Genomic DNA, 17,350 nt, shown 5'->3' with positions numbered 1-17,350 from the left:
CTTGATGTCTCCTTTCTTATAAATTAAGATGATGTTAGCATCCTTCCTAGCATCTGGTGTGCTCAAGGTCATAAGGCATTGCGTATACAGGGTGGCTAGTTTTTCTAGCACCATCTCCCCTCCGTCCTTCAAGAGATATGCTGTTACCTGATCCTCACCAGCTGCTTTCTCCCTTTGCATTGCTCACAAGGCTTTCTTTACTGGCTCTTGTGTTACTGGCGGGATGTCTTATTGCTGTGCGCTACTGCCTCTCGCATTAACGTCCTGATTACATTGGCTACCATTCGGATTTATGTACAACTCTTCGGCTACTTCAGCTATCTTATCCATGTTGCTAATGACATTTCCTTCGTTTCTTAACGTATACATTTGGTTTTTGCCTATGCCTAGTTTCCTCTTCACCACTTTCAGGCTACCTCCATTCTTTTAACGCACGCTGGATTCTCTTCTTATTAAACTTGCTTATATCGGTTAGCTTGCACTTTTTTGATTAGCTTTGATAGCTCTGCTAGTTCTATGTATCATGTCTGTGGGGTTAGAGGCTTTTATGCTTTGGCACTTCTTAAAACAGATCTTTCTTGTCTTGAAAGAGCTTGCCAGTATTCTGTCTAACCATCGTACCACCTACTTTACTGTGCGCTTCGTAATGATAGCTGTCAGATTATCATTCATAGCTTGAACATTGAGGTCATCATCCTTAGTTAAAGCGGAATATCTGTTCTGCAGCAACATCCTGAATTCCTCTACTTTCCTTCTTGCGGCTAACTCGTTGATAGACTTCCGCCTGACTAGTTTCTTCCGTTCCCCCTTCAAGTCTAGGCTAATACAAGACCTTACCATCCTATGGTCGCTCCATCAAACCTTTCAGAGAACCTCCACATCCTCTATGGTGCCAGGGTGAGCATGAAGTCTACTATTTCATTTTTATTCTCACCATTGGGCCTCTTCTGTCTCCACTTTCTATTCTCCCATTTGCGAAAGAGGTATCATGATTCATAAATTATTTCTTTCTGTGAACTCGACTAATACCTCCCCACGTGCTGTTTCTAGAGCATCTGCCATAGTCACCCGCTGCCTGGTCTCCGGCCTGCTTCTTGCCTACCTTGGCATTGAAGTCGCCCATCAGTACAGTGTACTGTGTTTTTACTTTTCTCATTGCCTATTTCACGCCTTCATAGGAGTTTTCAACACTGCGGTCATCATGGCTGGATGTAGGCACATAGGCCTGTACCACCTTCAGTTTTTACCTGATGCTTAATTAAGCTTAATAAAACTTAATTACAATAACTGCACCCTCTCATCAGTGCTGTAGAATTCCTCGGTGTTGCCAACTATATCCTGATTGAGGAGGGATCCCACATCTAGTTCTCGTCTGTCCGCTGATCCACGATAGCATAGTATGTGCCCACCCTTATACGTCTCATCTGTCCTCCTAACCTCACTAAGCCCTATGACATCCCACTTAATACCCGCTAGTTTCTCGAGTAGCACTGCTAGGTTAGCCTCACTGGATTACGTTCTAGCCTTAAACTTTGCCAGGTTCAGTTTCCAATGGCGGGCTGTCAGCCAGATTCTTAGCACCCTCCGCTGCGTCACAAGTGTGACTGTTGCTTTGGTCAGTTGCTTTGCAGCCGCTGGGGACTGAGGGCCAAGGGTACGTTGATGTATTCATGTAGAAGGTGATGGCAAAGTACTACACCAGGGTGGCCAAATTCTATTCTGGTGAGGGAGTGCGTTGTCAGTTTTGGTCATCAGGCCGCACCCCAGGCCTGGTTATGTAATCCCACCGACATGCGGAATTTTCTTTTTTATCCGGGGGAGAACATGAGGAGGATACTCTACCTCTGTGTCATCGCTGCCTCTGTTTAATATTGAATAATAGAGATATTTGACACCAATAGAGAAAGCCTGAAGGCCCTTGGTAATTTCATCAAATTCACAATTTTCTTGGAGCTTCTTATACGAAATGGGTCGGATTGTTGATTGTCAGTCAGTTTAGGTTTTTGTGAGCCTTCAGGTGTGATGCATCGCTGTGGCGGTCTCTGCACCGTGAAAAAACATTGCATGTGCTTTTGTATTTCATGTCACTTCACTTTTTTTCCAGCTGCAAAAGGATGAAGAAATATGTGTCAGCCAAATCACAAAAAAGTGGGCGCATCTCAAGATGTCTGGCTTTGTGGAATACCTCTCAGGCTCAAATAATGCCGAGTTGGCTGCAAGGTGCGTCTTAATTGGGTTGCCTTGCTTTTAACTTGGCAGTGTCTTGGCATGAGAGCTGTGTCCTCAATTATTGTCCTCATCTCATTGCAAGGTCTGAAGAAGCACTTCTGCTGCTTAAAAAAAATGTGCAGACGGCATTCAAGGAACTGGTGTTGAATCCCGAGCTTGCACGGGAGGCAGAGCCACGACCTGTGTTGGCCAGCTCACTCCAGTTGGTTCGGGCAGTCACCCAGGAGAAGCTTGAGAACTACATGGACTTCATGCTTGTGAAGGCCGCTGAAGGCCTTAGTGTGAGCTCGTATCCTTTGCAGAAACGGTGGCCCAGTGGTTATGGCCTTCACTATGGCGTCCCTCATAGCCTGAGGCGCTTTGGGACGTTGAACCCCCGTGAGCCATGAAAACCTATATGCAAGCTTTTGAAGTGTTTATCATGCTCTGGTAGGACAGTAGTGCGTGATATGAATTCCCTTTTGGTAACGAACGGAAAGTGGAAACTGGGAAGGGCATGCACTAGAAAGGACAGGTGCTCTTCATTGTTTGAAGATCGGCACATTCAACCATGCGATCGTCCGTCAGCCAGTTGACAGAGGGCATTTACTTATTGCAAATGCCTACAGTACCGATTAGGCATTGTACCAGGTGTCTAACTTTAGCCAAAGTTTAAAAATATACCAGAGTATAATACACGGCTAGCAAAAACGGGCCCAAATGGGAAGAAGTGACTTGCCCTCTAGTACATGCCTATGTGAGGGTTATATGTTCATCTATCCCTTGAAGAAGGGAGTTCAAGGGAGTAAAAGTTCTCCTCACAGAAATGGAACACATAGTGCCCTCTTTGAGTGTCTTTCTTCTAGGCTCATCCCCACAACCATGCCAGTAGCAGAAATGAACAGAAGGGGCATGAGCAGCTGGAAAACCAGCTTTTGCGACTGTAGCTATATTGTAGCCATATTAATGTAGTCATATTAGCCATGGGAAAAATACCAGGGGCTTGGAAAAAAGCAGTTACAGTGCCATTCCTGAAGCCTGGAAAGCCACCAACCTCCGCTGGTAGCTACAGACCCATAGCACTCACAAGTTGCCTCACCAAATCTTTCGAAACTGTATTGAATATTAGGTTAATGTTTATCCTCGAATCCCGTGAACTTCTTGACATCCACCAGTGTGGATTTTAAAAAGAATGTTCAACTACTGACCATCTCGTCCGCCTTGAAAACACTGTACGAGAAGCACTCATACACAAGCAACGCTGTCTGGCAGTATTTTTTGACATGGAAAAGGCTTACGACACTACCTGGAGGTTTGGGATTCTCAGCGACCTAGTGGATCGTTCATTTCATGTGTGCCTGGATTCAACACTTTCCAAAAAATTTGTACTAGAGAATGGGTACCGCAGGGCTGTATTTTAAGTACTACACTGTTTGGCACAAAAATGAATTCCATAGCTAAAATAATTTCAAAGTATGTGGTGTACTCATTATATGTCGACAACCTTCAAATTGCGTGCATATCATCCAGCTTATGAGCCTGTGACAACAAATACAACTTGCATTAAACATACTAGCGATTTGGGCAGACAGAAATGGGTTTAATTTCTCCCCACAAAAAACACTAGCAGTTCTTTTCTCGCTCAAAAGAGGCTTGCAGAACAACCCCACCCTACACCTAAATGAAACCATGATACCAATAAAACAAGAACATAAATTTTTAGGCGTAACATTCAATAAAAAACTCACATTCCTGCTGTACACAAACACACTGAAAAAGAAAGCCTCCCAATCTCTAAGCATACTCAAAGTGCTCTCAAGGAAGAATTAAAACCAAATAAAATCAGTTTTATTCAAACGGTTATTAAAAAAAAAATACATGCGAATCATCTCGGCCCTTCGCCTTCTCGGCTAGAGTTGGGCCCATGCAGGAAATGCAAAAAATATTATAGTAAGACAACTCAGTATTATACAGCAGTTATGCGACAGTTTTATACAAAGAAAAGCGAAATACGCAAGAAATTATACAATAGTTAGGAGGACAAAAACAAAAAATGACTGAATGCATCCAAGAGAAACACTGATTTATAGTGGAGTCAAATATTGCTGGCTCCGAAAAAAACTATTTCGGTGATTGACAATTGACCTATTTTTAAGCTAGCTGGCAGTTGGTTCCAAATTTTAGCACTGGCATAGGCAATAGTTCTTTTACCGTACACATTATTCACAGCTGGATGGTTAAAACGATAACTGAAAAAATTCTAGGTGGACGAGATGGATATACGGAAACAGATGGTGATAGTGGGACGTTATGGTTTAGTATATGTATAACGACACAAGCTATTTTGAAATCCCACATAGCAAAGAAAGGTGTAATGTCTAGGTCATGAAAGAGCGGAGCGGATCTATCTGTGCGTTTACTATGTGTTATTATACGAAGGGCTCTTTTTTGTAAAATTGCTATTTGATTTAAGTAAGTGTTACACGGTGTGTCTACACAGTAAGTCGTATTGTTTTGAAAAAGGCAATAATACAAAATTTTTAATGTGCGAAGCGAGAAGAACTTTCTAGCTTTTATTAGGACAAAGCAAGCCCGTCTCAATTTACTGCTTACACAAATTATGTGAGGATTAAAATTGAAAGCTGAATGTAGAGTTACACCAAGATATACCGTATTTACTCGCATAATAGGCGCACTTTTTTTCCAGAAAATCCGGCTCAAAGTTAGGGGTGCGCCTATTACGCGGGGTAAAATTTCCGGAAATTTTCCGACTCGCAAAATTCAACATACCGCATAAATGCACCCGTGTACGGGCCGCATCCTGTTTTCCCGAAGGAAATAATTAAAAAAAAATATCCGTGTAAGGGCCGCACCCAAACTTTCCACGATCCATGTGGGAATGGCCTTCGAAATGCATGCACCGTGGCCTCCGCAATCGGCTCCGGCTGCGAGCAACGCGCGCTTGGTCGCGGAGGCCACACACGCACACAGGAGCTTCTAGGTGCCGCCCACAGATAGCGCCCAAGGTCAAGCTTATCATCATCATCAACTTTTTCGTCCGCCGCTATCCATATCGACATCAGCATCACCAGCTCCAGTTTTTTTATGGCTGTCAAAGGGCCGGTTTCTGTTGTGTTAGTTCATCGTAGTTGTGGCTTTCTCGCGCTGTCGCCGAGCGTTGCTACTTTAGCACGACGGACAAGTGCCTTAATAGCTACACGGCTGGGAGTTAAATCTCGAACACGGCAAGCATGCAGCAGGCCGGAAATTCGATGTGGACGAGAAGTTAGAGCGAAACAAAACTGCGCGAAGAAGACGGGACAAAAGAAAGGCACGAATACACACACACCTGAGAAGTGCGGCAGTTGCGACTGCGCCGTGCCTAAATTTTCGTATGCGACTCGTATCACCGCGGTTTTCGGGGTTCTAAGTCGGGAAGGTTTCCGGCTGACGAAGCTTTCCAAACAGACGTTTAAAGTGAGCATCCCTGAAAACTGTGTGCGGCTGTTCCACGCGATGTCGTCGTGCGTGCTGTGGGTCAGCAGCATCTGCGACGGCAGCAGCACTAGTGAGGACCAGTAGTAAGTTAAGCAAGAACTTTGTTAAAATAAAGATTGTGGGGGTGGGGAGGCGTCGGCTTGCAATCGTGTAAATACAGTACTGATCACAGTGCCAAGTTCGGGGTGCGCCTATTATGCGCGGAAATAAAAAAATCCGATTTTTCGCAACCGAATTGGGGGTGCGCCTATTATGCAAGTGCGCCTATTATGCGAGTAAATACGGTACCTGTTGATCAACTCGTTCGAGGGGGTTTGCGCCTATTCGTAACTCAAATATTTAAGCTGTTGTGAGTTTTTATATCGACTGGAGAAGACAATGTGTTTAGTCTTTGAGGTGTGTATTGTTAATTTATTTTGCAGAAACCACTGGCATATCAGAGAAAGATCACTATTAGCGTGCCTTTCGACTGCATTAGTTTCATGACTTGAGAAGAGAACGGCTGTATCAATCATCAGCATACATAATAGTTAGGGCATAATTCAGAGCATCTGGCAGATCATTTATGTACAAAGAAAAGAGTAATGATCCCAACACCGAGCCCTGAGCCACGCCACACAGGATGGAATGAACGCTTGATACGGATTTGTCGATTTTAACACATTGCTTATGGCCAGAAAGGTAGCTTTTGAAAAACTGCTTTGATTGACCTCTGAATCCACACCCATGTAATTTTGATGGTAGTATATCATGGTTCAGTGTGAAACGCTTTTTTAATATCAATAAAAATGCCAACTACATACTATTTGTTATTTAATGCTTTGTTGATAAATTCGCTTAAACACTGTACAGCCGTGGAAGTAGATCTGTTTTTCCTGAAACCATGCTAGTTGTCTACTAGTACGTTATATTTATCTAGAAAATGTGCTAAACGTTTCGTCAATAACTTCTCAAATACTGTGTTAAGGGCACTAAGTATTGATACTGGTAGATAGTTCTGGATGTCATCCTTACTTCCGGACTTGTATATGGGAGTGACTATTTTAAATGCGTCTGGGTATGTGGTCATGCAGAAGGAAGCATCAAATAATTTTCCTAAATGCTCACTCAGTTCCTCTGTGTGCTGTTCAGTGACGAGTAAGGGGATCTTATCTTTGCCTGGTGTTCTTCTTCCAGTCATTGTTTTAACAGTAGAAATGATTTCATCATGAGTAATGCCATCAAAAACAAAATAATTAAGTACAGGAGCTGGGAGCTCGGAGGCTTCATGCGTACTTAGTTGCTGCACATCTGTTGCACTTTGGTACATTCCTCTTTAGGTTATAGGTGCATTGTGTACGGTTCAGCAAGACCATCATACCTTAAAAAATCGATCCAGTACACAACTCAGGCCTATGGCTCTCATGTGGCACGTACAGGACATCTCCCATACTCAGCCTCTAAGCAGAAACAAATGAACCCTTACTAGAAATCAGAAGAACAGGTTTAACTTGTGAATAAGTCTTTAACTCTTTCCTGTCCGCGGGGAAAATGGTGGTTTTCAGGTCATATCATTAATATTTTTTTTTCTTTAACAAAACTTGCTTGGTACAGGAGTGTATGGTACCGAATTGTAGAGGAGGAAATTCTCTTCACATTGTTATTAGTCACAGTCAACATGTTTATTGAGTAAGAGGTGAAAAAAAAAATTATCAGAAAGAAAATTGTAGTTACAAAGAAAAAACGCACAAAAACATCAAAGTTTCGTCACAAAAATAAAACAAAAAAATTTCAAAATATACATTTTTTACAACAGGGATCGATGCAACATTGCAGCAAATTTCAGTTTGCTGCGAACAGTATTAGCTGGGCTAGGAAAGGAAACAGTAGTCCTAGTGACTATCGTGCCACCGCGCGAAACAGTTCCTTGTTGCCGTGAAGCAGAGGTTGGCCGCACATGTCTCACAGAAAACATTTGTTTTTTGTTCCACCTTTTTTTCTTCGTAGCACAATTTGCAGTTCCGGTACTTTGCATTTTCTGCGGCTTGTGCTGCAGCCCCTGAGGTGAATCACGAGGCGGAAACAGAGGGCGAACATTGGGGTCCTCAGGATGTGGCTCATCAAATCCGAGGAGTTGCTCGATCAATTCAAGTCTGAACGCGAACTGATCAAATCTTGATGTCCTCGACAATTCTGGCGCTTCAGGATGCTCCTGGCGATGCGCGTCAAAAAGTATGAAGCTGTTGACGACCGCGCCGCCGAGCGCCGTGCGACACTCCGGCGCGCAACGCCGAGGTCGACCCCTGGCTGTCTTCGAGCCGAAAACACGACTCTCTGCGCTGCCGGCGGCAAGTAATCCCGCCCGAAAGACGTTGACACCCTGCAGATAAGAGTTATGACCTTCAGAACACTGTGATCTTTTCCGATAAGCGCGCAGCAAAAGCGGAACATTTCGGGGGAGAAAGCGAAACTTACCGAGGCATGGCTGTGGACGTTCCGGGTCGGTCTGACGCAGTTTCGCTGTCGGTGCTGAAGTCTGAAGAGCCGAAGTCGTCTTCTGAATCCTCACTGCTGCTGTTCTCGTCCAAAAACGAACTCTCAGGAGCATCAATTTCTGTGGAAACGCGCGGTTTGGGCGCAGCAGCAGCGCGCGACGTCGACGCCATGGTGGAAACAAGGAGCGCCGGTCAGCTGACTCCGGAGGGGCTTCAAAAATCACCGCTTGGCGGAAAAAGTCAAACCAAAAGCGAAACTGAAAGAAGAGTTCCTTTATTTCACACTGGATGGCGCTAGTTGTCCAGGAACGCTTCAAAAAGCAGGAAAATACGAACTTGAAACCATCGATAGCGGGCTATCGATGGGAATAGGCGCGGACAGGAAAGAGTTAAAGTACACATCTGCAATCCAGTTGTAACGAAATGTCCTTCTGGAATAATGTTCACCAACAAACCTCAAGCACCCCGACCACTGGTCTTGCATTTCGAAGAGGTATGCCACAATCTGAATACACAGGACACATTGCCCAAAGATGGGATCCACTACCTCCATGGTACAATTTTCCTGCAATTTGCGACTTCACTCTAACAGAGTTCCATAAAAAACAAACTCCGCCACAACACATCATACAAGAATTCCTTGCACTCCAAGAAAAATACAGGAGGTTTAAGGAATTTTATACTGGCGGTTCAAAAACAGATGTTTATGTAGGAAGCGCAGTGGTACGAGGGAATTGGAAAGAAACAGTAAGACTTCCACTGTGTGCATCCATTTTCACTGACGATTGTTACGCCATTTGTGTAGCTGTAGAAAAGACAGTAAACGAGAACCTCATGAACAGTATTATTTACACAGACTCCCTAATGTGTACTTATAGCTCTTCAATCTAGAAATGCAATCACTCCGCTACTTGGTGACATCATACACCACGTTTTTAACAGCCACAGCTCATGGGCAAAACGTAAAACTCTGCTGGGTCCCGAGTCATGTCAGAATAACAGGCAACGAGAGAGCAGATTTGTGCGCTGCTCAAGCTTGTGGCAAGGAAATAAAGAAAGTAAATATGCCCTTTAAGGATTGCGTGAACTTAGTACAACAGAAATTAAGGGAAAAGTGGCAGTCGTCTGGGAGCAGTGAGGTAAATAACAAGTTACACTTGTTAAAGCCGGTTTTAGGTGAATGGAAGTCGTGTGCATCAAGAAAGTTTCAAGGAAGTTATTCTCTGCTGTCTCCGAATAGGCCACACACACCATACGTACAACTTCCTACTAACAGAACAAGACAAACCTGTTTGTGAAGAATGTGGAGGTAAACTTATCTTTAAACACATCTTATTCTTTTGTGTGAAACCGGAAAAACTAAGAAAAAAAATACTTTATTCAATTTTATAATGAACACATTCAATTTCATCCAGCACTGCTTTTAGGAGATAATCCAATCGTTGACATGTCTTGTGTTTTTATCTTTTTAAGAGAAGCAGGATTTCTCGAGGAACTCTAAATTCTGACCAACTGCTTTGCTGGCTTTTTTTTAGACCTTAGCCACCTTCTCATTCCTGAGAAGAAGGCTGAGCTCTTTATTTAGTTCGTTGGTAATCTCGAGATCCTTGCCCAGCTAAGGATAGCTGCTGAGGTTACCCAACCCTCTTTAAAGCTTTTACTAGTAGCCATTTCTTTTCTATCTCATCTCTAGGTAGTACTAACATTCAAGACCCTTTACACCACCTATGATTTTTCGCATCTCGATACAGTTCAACAAAAAACTTTTCGTATATTTCTTGTGCTTGACTCATGATGGCCTTAGTTGCCTATGTTCCATTAAAACACAATACAACGTAACTCAAAAGCTTGAGCACGTGGCTTGGATTAACATTAGCGTCCATTGGGCAGACACCATCCCAGGGTGGCTGTCTTTCTCCTGTTCAAACGTTTGTTCAGGGAACCTCAGACTCCGGCCCACTGTCTGCCTCGTGACTGGCGAAAGCTGGCCTCCCAACGGCCACCCCGCTATATGACTTGGTAACTGGGTTCCGGTTTAGCTATCGTCAGCTGCCTCAAACACACCATTCAGCATGGTCTCAGACCTGGTGGCCAGCGCTCTGTTGCACTCAGTCCTGGCTGTGCGCTCGAGCATTATCTCAAGTTTGCAAAAGTACTAAGGAAGATGGGTATTGTAGAAGTGCGCTGAAAGCTTCACAAGAGCAGTTCAGTGTAGCTTACTGTTGCGTAAATTGGGCAACAATTCGAGCTTTTGTGTCATGGCAGGAACCCCTGAGGGAGACAGCAAAGGTAGTAATGGTGATTACCATCATAGTCACGTGACCGAGCAGAAGCATGCAAGACACTATGTGGTGGCTGGGACAGTGTCAAGTGTAGTTCTTTACTCCATTTGGGATTTGGGGAGTGCTGAGGCCAAGAAACTTCATTTAAAAATGGGAGTTATAAAGAGGCGAATGTTCAGTTTTGCTCCGTCATTCGTTAAAGGAGAATAATAGTGCATTTTCCTTGTTTGTGCTCTTTATTAATGGAGTAAAGGATTCATCACATGGAAGTTTAAATGGCTTGGACAGCCATTATTATTTATAGTGTTGGTGGAGGCAACTTCAGCTGTGTTGTGTATGTATCAAGTATTTTTGTATTTTGTTCAGTTGAATAATTACATTGAAAAACTTAACTTGCACCTATTGTAGAGAACCGAAAAAACATCTAATTCAGTAGTTCTTATTTTGATGTGTTCTAGAGTTCTTTTCTCATTTAAATTATAAAAACTCTGCACAGACGCTGAAGGCTGCTTACATGTGGGAATGTGAAAGTATGTCATGGACGCAAGGTGTAGATGTTTGGTTGCAGTTTATGAACTGAGTTTATTTCAGGTGATCAGTCTCTTCTTTTTTTGTATGACACCACATGCACATGCCCGCATATGATGCTACACGGAACGCTGTACTACGAACGGTTGCATCACAATTTTGATGCAAAAATTGGTTTTTGAGAAAAGGAAATGGTGCAGTGTCTGTTTCACATATCAGTGGGCACCTTAACCCTTGGAGGGAAACTTTCCCAGGTGGTCAAATTACTTTATTGCGGATCTTGAATCTACAAAATGTATATAATCGAGAATAAATAGTAAAAAAAAAATAGGAACAGTACTTTGGTGACAGCATCACTCACAACTGGAAAATGTTCAATAGAATAGAATAGCAACGGTGATAAGCAAGCTAAGAGCAGCACCAATAAAGATAGAAATCAACTTTCGCCGCCTCTGCAAAACAGTGCCCACAAAGAGAAAACACGTTTCGCGCGATTCCGTTGCGATCCCGCGGCGGAATCGAAACCGCGTAGGCGCGTTGCCACAGAGGGCGAGAATACCTCGCGAGCAACGGTGATAAGCAAGCTAAGAGCAGCGCCAATAAAGATAGAAATCAACTTCGGCAGCCCCTGCAAGATAGTGCTGACAAAAAGAAAACTCAAATTTCGCGCGACTCCCTTGCGATCACGCGGCGAAACCAAAACTACAAAAGGGGTGTTGCCGCAGTCTGTGCCGCCGCGCTAAAGCTAGACATAAGTTCTGCTTATCTCCGTAAGAAGGCAGCACAAAATTCAAACACTTCTTGTAAGTCCTATGAGGTGGCAGCACCCCCCAGTGAGCACGCATTGTTCTTTTGGCGCAAAATTTCAAACGGAAGATCGAAACCGTACCCGTACGGCAAAGACCTTGCGGGACAGAAAACCGCCGCTGTACATATACGGCAAAAACCTTCAAAGGGTTAAGGGAAGGGGGGAAGAACCTGGGAAGGCATAGTTGTTGGTTCGAATCCCTGTCGCAAGCCAGCCTCGAACATGTAAACTATATGCTACAAGAAATAGTAGGATACCGCCCGGAACGCTACACGACAAACGGTTATGCCACCACATGAATAGTGCCACATCAAGATTGGCCAGTGACAGGTATATAGAGATGAACGACATTTATAGGATTATCTGAGCTGGCATGGCGCTTGGCTTGCTGATGCGTCGTAAGGCCCCTTGATGACGTCACCCCTTTCTGCTTGCCATTGCTGGGATTTTCTGTACCATCTAAGAGTATGCATGAACACTCGCATACGCACACGCACACACACCGGCTTTTCTTGTAATGCTTTCATATTAAAAAGAGCTTAAGAAATCTTGCCTGACCATGTGTTGCTGTGCTGTGTCAGCACTGCTCTCACACTGTCTCACCCCTGCACCAGGGCGATTTTTCTTTAATTACGAAGTTTCTAACAGAGCTGTATAGCTTTCCTTTGTAGCCATAATGGCAGCGCTTGTGTGGATGTCAATGAGTAATTACTCCCTTATTACAAATTTACTCCACCTTGGGCGATTCCCCTAAACACTTGACCAACACTGCTCTCGCACATTAGAATTTGTGACCGTGGCCGCGCTCGATGTAGATGTGACAGTGTAGAAACAAAAGTGGGCACTGGTGGCAAAATTGTAGGTAGGACTTGGCTGTATTCGGTGTGGGAAACAGCGGGTGAGCTGGTTTGTAGCAGTGACATGCAGGTCAAAACACTAAACAGCATTGATAGTCTCTGGGCAGAGCTTTGTGTGTGGCGTCTAGCATATGGCATCTTTTCTTTCTGATGTATTGCTTTGATTTCGAAATTGGTGATTTTTTCTGTCCCGGCAGGCCATGGCCAACGACTAGGAATACTGTTTAGTGTTTTGGCCTGTACATCGCTACCGTTAACCAGTGTTTTCTGCATTGTTTTCAATCACTGAGCATGGCTGTGTTCACTAGTTCCACTTGTGAGAGCACTGTTGTCACGGTACATGGCATTTTTTCATGTTCCATGGGCCTTGTTTTCAGTGTAGAAAAAATCTAATGAATAGTATACATAAAAATAAGGACTGATGGATGAGACGAGACGTTTTTTGGGACAGTTCAATTTGGCACTAGAATTTTTGCCCAAAATGCAAGAGCTAAAAAGTTAATTTTTTATTTCACTGTTAAAAGTGTACCAAATATGAAAATTCTATGGCTTAATCCATACAGTGGTCAACGGTGTGGTGGAAATTACCTCGACCTCGGCATTTTAAGCTGTGGCTAAAGTTTACTACACACCCGGTATAATGCAGGGAGCAGTATGCAGGCAACAAGGTGAAAAGAAGCCTATAGTAAACAATATGCAAACAACTCAGAAACGGGAGTCGGCAGCTTTCAAGGTCAAGAAATAAAAATGGCTAACCTGGTGGCACATGGCCATCCAAAGAGAGCAGAGGCCAAACAGTGCACATTCTCCGGGGCCAGTACAAACCACAGAGATTGTCGGTCTGTAGAAGAGTAGAAATTCTAGCAACAGGAGATGAACGATGTGTCCACCGAGGTGAAATTAGCAAAGGCAGTGCTGAGGTACTACTGGAAAGCGTCAAAATGAGCAAAAAGGTTAGGGAAAAGCTTGGGATGTGAGTTGGAGCTGAAGATCTTGGTAAACGCATAAAATACGATTAAAGAAATTTTGATGTTAAAAAAGAGGAACTATGTATAATGCACTGCAAAGACAGTTGAAAGCACAGCAGAATGAAGGAAACAGCGAAAAGGCTGACCAAAGGGTTCAAGGTGAAAACGTAAATGGCACATATCACAAGTAGTCCGGAGTGTGCAAAAGCACTTCAAAACATTCAGGAGCCTAATCTTGCATAAAGGTCATACTCGTGGCCTGTCTCTCTCTCTCTCTCACGCACACACGCACGCGCACACAAAAGGAAAAATGGTTAAAACACTGTCCGAAAAAAAAACAAAAAAAAAACTCATTGCTTCTAGAATTGTGCAGAATTGAAGATAGTAAAGCAGATGTTTGGGCAAGTTGGTGTTGATTCATCATGTTAAAAACAGCGCACACTTTGACATAACATAAAGAACAAGAAGGAAGAGCACACCAGCGCCGACTCGCAACTGAAGCTTAATGGAAAAACGCGACAAGTATAGATACAGTGACCACCTGAAACTGCACACGTCAAAACCATGTGGGAACAAGTTGACGCACGTGGCAAGGAAGAGGTGTCTAAACACAAGCAGAGTGCAGCTGATTGTCCAAATGGTTCGCTGAGTGTCTGATGTACCTTCTTCCATTAATGGCTGGAACTGGTGTGGTCTGAGAGGAGAGTTTCATACATGGGAGGTCATGCTGGAATGGCAGTCGGTGTATGTTGATGCAAGCTGCCTCTGCCTGTTGGGCATGGAGCATATTTTTGCCAGCTTGCATGGAACAGAAACTGCAACACTGATATTGTGCGGTGAAACTTTGGGAAAGAATGCAATGACTGCCACGTAATTTTCTTCCTTTTGTTGTGTCAGTCTCCTTCCAAATGGGCGTTGCAGAAGGGAGGGGGTGAAATTGCAGATGACATTTGCCTTGACTGCGCGTGTAAACAGATTTTCTGCACAGTACCCTGGCCTGCATCACTTTGTGTACATAAACCGAACAGCCAACCGCATGCTAGCAACAAGCATCAGTGCTGCAGAACTTCGTGCCAGGGTAATGTGCATGTCTCCCAAATTTAACTGTGACTACTCCCATACTTGCATTTTGTTTTGTGACATCTATGCTCAAAGTGTAAAACTGAAGGCTGTGTTGATGCTGTACTATGTAGGCACATGAAATGAGTCGGCATCGTGTTTTTGACAGCTGTAGAAATCAATAGTTAATATTATGGTTAATGTTATCTTGAGAACCACAGAAAATTTTTTTACTGCACTTGTTGGCGCTTAGCACAAGATGCAATACAAGAAAACCTGGCCCTCATTTTCATGGGGGTCGTGTGGCAGAGGCTAAATAGGGCCACAGACTGCAGTTACTCTTGACATGTGCACATGCTTTGCCCATTGTCAGGTGTGGAGAGGTTGGGAGTCTGCCCAGCGCTACAGCCACGAGGGATCTTTCACCGCCATGTGGGCAGATGGGGACCTGCACTTCTCGTACTCCCTGTGGTTTGAGAACCACGCTGTGAGTTGCATTGCTCTGCTGCTGACTGCTGTGCTCTCCGATTCTCACTTTGTTGTGCCTTTAGGGTATTGTAGTCACCACAATTTGATCATCCTGGCCGCATTCCTACGGAGGAGAAATGCTAGAGACTGGGCACCCCAGGTGGTCGGAATTATCCTCATAGCCTAAGTCGCTTTGGGACTGTAGACCCCTTAAAAGTCAAAACCTTCTGCTCCAAAATATCTGTATTCAGTTTCTGGGTTTGTTTTGTGGACTATTTGAGTTGATTGTCAAGTGCAGTGTGCACCGATGGAAGCATTGCATGTGGCACCACTCTATGAACAACAGCCCTTTGGGGCAGCAAACTCTCAGCCTATTGCTGCAGTGGTGCAGAGTGTATGGGGCATGCACTTGACTGCATCGTTTGCCTTGTTTGCGGTGTACAGAATCCCACCCACCTTTGTTGGAGTGTTTACCAGTTATAACTGTATGCAGCACCTGCAAACACTGCTCCATAAAGGCCAGTTTTGTAATGCACATACATGGCATGAGACCCATTCACTAATCTTCTTTTAGATAATTGAGTTCAAAAGAGGCTGGAAGATGTATCATGGGAATAAATGACTCTAATATTGTAGGCTCACTAATCAGGAAAACTCCACCTGGAGAAAAATATATTGAGGTTTCGATTTTTACACAATAACAGGTAACACAGGAGTTGACAAAAACTTATTCCTAGGGGTGTCCAAATATTCAAAACTTCAAATATGTGGGTGATATTTACTATTTACTCTATTTAAACTGTTTGAACCTCCTAAACATATAGAGATTAGGAATTTCTTGTTGATCGGTGAAGTATTGCAACATTTGCATATGGCGGTATCTTGCATTTTTTGCATAAGTGAACTTGCTTTTTTTTCCGTCATAGTTTTATTGACTGCCAGAGCACGCGCCTGTGCACGCTGGGCCTGAAAACGATGTGCAGCTTCATGTGACATGTCATTACGCTGTGGCATAATGCAGCCTACAGCTGGCTGTGAACCTGACTGACAGTGATCCTCTCTTTTTAGATTGCTATGACCCAGGGAAGAGGAAGGGGTGAAGTTAAAGCCCATGTGTGCTGGTGTGGCTGTTTTGCACTGAATGTTTGCCATTTATAATTTAGAAACTTTGTATCTTAGGCCACATAGGAGAAAAAAAAAAAAAAGCATACGACAGAAACATCAGACTTGAAGCCCTCCTGTGCAACTGCACAGCGGCATCAAATGACGTGTTTTCCTTTTCGTGCCTTCAATTTGTCGCAGTATTATGTCCAGTCGCGGGGTTTGCGTGTCTGGCGAGACTGATCCGTGAGGGCTAAACAGGTTAGGGCTGCATTCACGGTGGCATTCCACATCAGCCACTTTGTTGTGAGGGAGCGTGGAAGGGATGGTGCCTCTCCTGTTGCAACTCGGGCAAGCCATCTTGCTATGTTTTGCCAGCAGTGCCTTGCCCTTCAGATAATCGACTGATCATGTCATTTGTCCAATAATGAGGTATGTATCTGTCTAGCTACCTTACAGTTCATCACAGCGTTTAATAAGGTGTTTAGTCATGTGAGCATTAAGTCAAACCATCATTATTATGTGGCCCAAGGCAAGGAAGACGCAAGAACGGCTGGGGCACGGTGCACAGGCCACTGAGACAACATGTGAGACACTTTATTCACATTGTCATTAGTATTATCTGTTGCGTGACCCCCCCAGCTGCAAAAAAATACCGTCTCAGAGTAGATTAGGGTGTTGCAGAGCGCGGCGAGAGGTAGGGCTTGAGGCATGGGCGTCCAAAGAGGGGCCAAGGGCGGGCGGCTGCCGCCCCCTTCCCCTGCTATTTTTCATGCACTAGCAGAGAACAACTACACAGCTTGATTAGCACACTTAGGTGATAGTAACTTTTGGCATTTTGCTGATTAAGTTCAATTCTTTGCTCATTAATAAAATCCAATGTATGTTCTCCAAGATAGTGCCTTTTTGGTGTTAACCTACCACCTCCTCCATTTCTGGCCCCACAAAAAGTTCTGCGGATGCCCTTGGGCAAGAGACATGTGCTACATCACACTAGCCTGATGTGAGGTGGTCTTTGGGAAGGCTGGATGATGTCGTAGGTTACTGTGGTGACCTGGCACAGCACCACGTGCATAACAAGGCTGAATGAAGTTTCTCA

The 17,350-nt window shown here is 44.1% G+C and overlaps 2 protein-coding genes across 7 annotated transcripts in view; one reads left to right on the top strand and one right to left on the bottom strand.

Moving 5' to 3' along the window:
* Positions 1-17,350, top strand: part of HPS1 (Hermansky-Pudlak syndrome 1 protein) — a 67,213-nt gene that overhangs the window by 38,823 nt on the left and 11,040 nt on the right. For 3 of the 6 annotated variants that reach the window (XM_089578214.1, XM_089578217.1, XM_089578218.1), the window contains 4 exons: positions 2,105-2,220; positions 2,312-2,518; positions 14,599-14,701; positions 15,056-15,169. In XM_089578214.1, coding sequence (XP_089434340.1) covers positions 2,105-2,220; positions 2,312-2,518; positions 14,599-14,701; positions 15,056-15,169 — 540 coding nt within the window. Of the gene's footprint in view, positions 1-2,104; positions 2,221-2,311; positions 2,519-14,598; positions 14,702-15,055; positions 15,170-16,218; positions 16,272-16,512; positions 16,839-17,350 lie in introns of those variants that run through there. The other 3 variants (XM_089578216.1, XR_016290005.1, XM_089578215.1) reach the window with 3 other exon arrangements.
* On the bottom strand, positions 4,035-16,882 carry LOC149349289 (uncharacterized). Its single transcript, XM_089578229.1, has 2 exons — positions 8,161-16,882; positions 4,035-8,065 (listed from the first exon to the last, which is right to left on the bottom strand). The coding sequence occupies exons 1-2, from the start codon at positions 8,349-8,351 to the stop codon at positions 7,828-7,830; spliced, it is 429 nt and encodes a 142-aa protein (XP_089434355.1). The 5' UTR covers positions 8,352-16,882; the 3' UTR covers positions 4,035-7,827.

The sequence above is a fragment of the Amblyomma mixtum genome, chromosome 3 (assembly GCF_055824585.1).
Source record: "Amblyomma mixtum isolate Tamu chromosome 3, ASM5582458v1, whole genome shotgun sequence".
Lineage (NCBI taxonomy): Eukaryota > Metazoa > Arthropoda > Arachnida > Ixodida > Ixodidae > Amblyomma > Amblyomma mixtum.
The sequence above is the reverse complement of the archived record's forward strand: the minus strand, read 5'-3'. Positions and strand labels throughout refer to the sequence as shown.

What these genes read in the sequence shown, in the direction of transcription:
- LOC149349289 (XM_089578229.1), bottom strand. Translation starts at nt 8,351, where the DNA reads ATGGCGTCGACGTCGCGCGCTGCTGCTGCGCCCAAACCGCGCGTTTCC. An exon ending in ACGTCCACAGCCATGCCTCG is followed by an intron (nt 8,066 to 8,160) that starts GTAAGTTTCGCT and finishes TCTTATCTGCAG; the next exon opens with GGTGTCAACGTCTTTCGGGC.